The sequence below is a fragment of the Octodon degus genome, unplaced genomic scaffold (genome assembly GCF_000260255.1).
Source record: "Octodon degus isolate 3935 unplaced genomic scaffold, OctDeg1.0 scaffold00094, whole genome shotgun sequence".
Taxonomy (NCBI): Eukaryota; Metazoa; Chordata; class Mammalia; order Rodentia; family Octodontidae; genus Octodon; species Octodon degus.
Window position 1 is genome coordinate 5,171,696 of NW_004524670.1, and position 3,150 is coordinate 5,174,845.

At 36.3% G+C, this 3,150-nt stretch overlaps 1 protein-coding gene across 1 annotated transcript in view; it reads left to right on the forward strand.

Annotated features, from left to right (window-relative positions):
* Positions 1-3,150, forward strand: part of Fsd1l (fibronectin type III and SPRY domain containing 1 like) — a 103,763-nt gene that overhangs the window by 84,611 nt on the left and 16,002 nt on the right. Inside the window, exons 10-11 of the mRNA XM_023722940.1 lie at positions 1,206-1,335; positions 2,113-2,145. Coding sequence (XP_023578708.1) covers positions 1,206-1,335; positions 2,113-2,145 — 163 coding nt within the window. The remainder of the gene's footprint in view (positions 1-1,205; positions 1,336-2,112; positions 2,146-3,150) is intronic.

The following is a 3,150-nucleotide window of genomic DNA, read 5'->3' on the forward strand; positions in this document are numbered from 1 at the left end:
TATATTGTTTTTCTTTTCTCTTTGCTCCTTTCATCCATCTCAGTTGTTCTTTAACAGTAACTTTCCCTTTCACGATATCTATTATAGATTTTAGATGTTTTTCAATTTCTTACACCGAGATGTTTATACATGTGGGTCTGAGTTATTTCAATTGTGAGTGTAGTCTCCAATTGAATCCATTTACCTATAAAAGCCTTAATTTTTTCTTTAGGGCTGAGTAATACTCCATTAAATAAAAATACCACATCTTCAGTTGATGAACATTTGAGTTATTTCCAAAATTTAGCTATGACAAGTTGTGCTTCTATAAACATGTGTCTGTGGTGTGATGTTTTTAATTCTAATGGAAAAATACCCAAAAGGGGAATACCTGGGTTGAATGGGACCACAAATCCTAGTGTTTTTGGGAGTCTCCAAACTGATTTCCATGATGGTGGTACCAGGTACAGTTCCACCAACAGTGGAGAAGGGTTCCTTTTCCCCCCAAGCCCATCAGCGTTTGTTATTCGTTGATTTCTTGATGATAGCCATTCTTTCTGGGGTGAAATAGCTTGTCAGTGTTGTTTTACTTTGCATTTCTCAAATGACCAATGATGTTGAACATTTTTTCTTAAGTTTATTTGGTCTTTGTATTTCTTCATCTGAGACGTGTGTATTCATCTCAGATGCCCATTTTTTGATTGGGTCTTTAAAATTTGGAGGTCTGATATTTTTCAGTTTATATGTTCTACATAGAAATTCTCCACCTGAGAGACAGCTATGATTTTTCCCAGTTCATGGGTTTTCTTTTCACTCTGTTGGTGATTTCTTTTGATTTGTAAAAACTTCAATAAGATGAGATCCCAATTGTTGATTCTTTGAAGTATTTCCCATGTAGTTTAGTTTTTGTTCATGAACTCCCTGCTCACCCGTCTTCAAGATTTTTACCTACTTTCTCTACAAGTAGATTTAGTGTTTCTATTTTAATATTTACATCTTTGATCCATTTTGACTTTAGCGCATGGTGATAGAGATGGATCTAGTTTTAGTGTTTGATATGTGGAAAGCCAGGGTTTTTTTCACCCTTTTTGAAGATCAAGAGTTTAAACTTTATTACTTGTACTGTATACAATGTTGGATCAATGGAATAGGAAAAGGATATAGTGTATATAGTTCTGAAAGTGGAGATATGTTTGTTACATTTGGCAAAATATTATCTTGAACAGCACTTAACTTCAGTTTGGATAACTCATCATCCCATTTGAACCTGAAAGTTGAAGATACCTGTGTAGAGTGGGATCCTACTGGAGGCAAAGGTCAAGAAAGTAAAATGAAAGGAAAAGAGAACAAGGGCAGGTAAGCTAAGCCAGTTGTATCTGTTATATTGCAGAAAGGCTTACACATTGATTCTAGTGTCAGTAACTTATATTGAAAATCTTATTTTGTATATGGACAAATGTTTAGTAACTCCAAAGTGAATACTATATTATCATCTATCTGTACTTGAATTTGTCATTAAACATTTTTATTCCCTTTTTCTTAGTTTCTTTCTTAATGCAGTTACATATTTTTATTGTTCTATTGACTGAAAATTATAATATACCAACTTGAATGTTTTTAGAAATTCTTAGTATAATTTCTGAATATCAGACTTGCCTGAAGTTGTGCTAACAACTATTGCCATTTACAACCTGTCTTCTCCCTAATAAGCAATTCAGTGAACCCCAGAAAAATTGTTTTCTTTAATTATTAGCATAGCTTATCTAGATAATGTCCTTGTATGGGAATACCTTTCTCATTCTCTTTTAATAGAGGAAATTTTTGCTCAGGTTGAAGGTAAATTTCTTTGTTCCAACAGTGAATTAAAAAAAAAATCCTTGGTGCACTCCTGTAATCCAAGTACTTGGGAGGCTGAGGCAGGAGGATCGTTGTGAGTCAAGACCAGCCTGGGCTACAAAGTGAGCTCAAGGCCAGCCTGAACTGCATAGCGAGACCCTGCCTCAAAAACACCAAAAATCAGTCAGTCAATCCATCCATCCATCCATCCTGAATAGCTTTTATCTAATTTTATTGTGAGGTTTTAAACTTAAGTTGTAAATCAGTCTCTTAACGGTTGCTATTTTTGTCTGACAGTGTCCATGTTACCTCACTGAAGAAACATACAAGGTGACGATCTGTGTCTGTCTAGCTCTAGGACTTAGTGTATCTAGCTTGGCTGAATAACTTCTTTTCTTTTAACCAGTAAGCACAACCACTGCCTCAGCCCTTATAGGCTGAAGTAGTGCTCTTTGTGGACTGTTTGCCTTGGTAGCTCAAGTTCTGGGTTTATAGCATCATAATGCTCTGCGTATTATTCAGACTGTATTGTTTATGGTAACAAGTAAGCTCTGCTTTGAAGTCTCTTGTGAGTTACTTTCCTCTTCTGAATTTCCACGCTTTTACTTACATTTGCCGTATTTCTTTTTGTACTCTATTCAGTATATCTAACCTTACAGCTTTGCTTTTATTTGTATTTCACATGGGGCAGGTGTGAAATGACTGTATTTTATAATAATCATGATTTTATACTCTGGTTTCTCTTCAGATCATATAATAATCATGATTTCAAAAACATTAAAGATAAAAAAAGATCATTGCTGAACTTCATAGGACAGTACCAGTAATTATTCAAATTGCATGAGTAATAATGTAATAATTACCACACATCTTTTCAAGAAACTGAATATGCACTCCTTTCAAAGTTATCTTGGCTGGAGAGATAGCTCAGAGCCATGAGCACCTACCTGGTAAACACAAGGACCCAAGTTCGATCCCTGGCCCCACATGCTATGCAGTTTCATCCCTGGATGCACTGTCTTGGCCCTGGATACCTGGGTGCCTACCATGTGGGCCCAGATGCCTGGTACCAAGTGTGTGCCCTGGATCTAGGTGTGATGGCACATGCCTGTAATCTCAGCACTCAGGAGCATGAGCCAGCAGGAGTTCTGCGAGTTTGAGATCAGCCTGGGGGCTTCAGTACTCCAAAAATTTCCATTGTTGGAGCATATCAGATTTCTGGATTAGGGCTGCTCAACCTTTATGTATACCTTTTCATAAGTATTTATTTACTGTTGGGTAAAACCATCCTTGCCTCCAGGAAATTTATTCTCATGCATAGATATGTAAGTACAG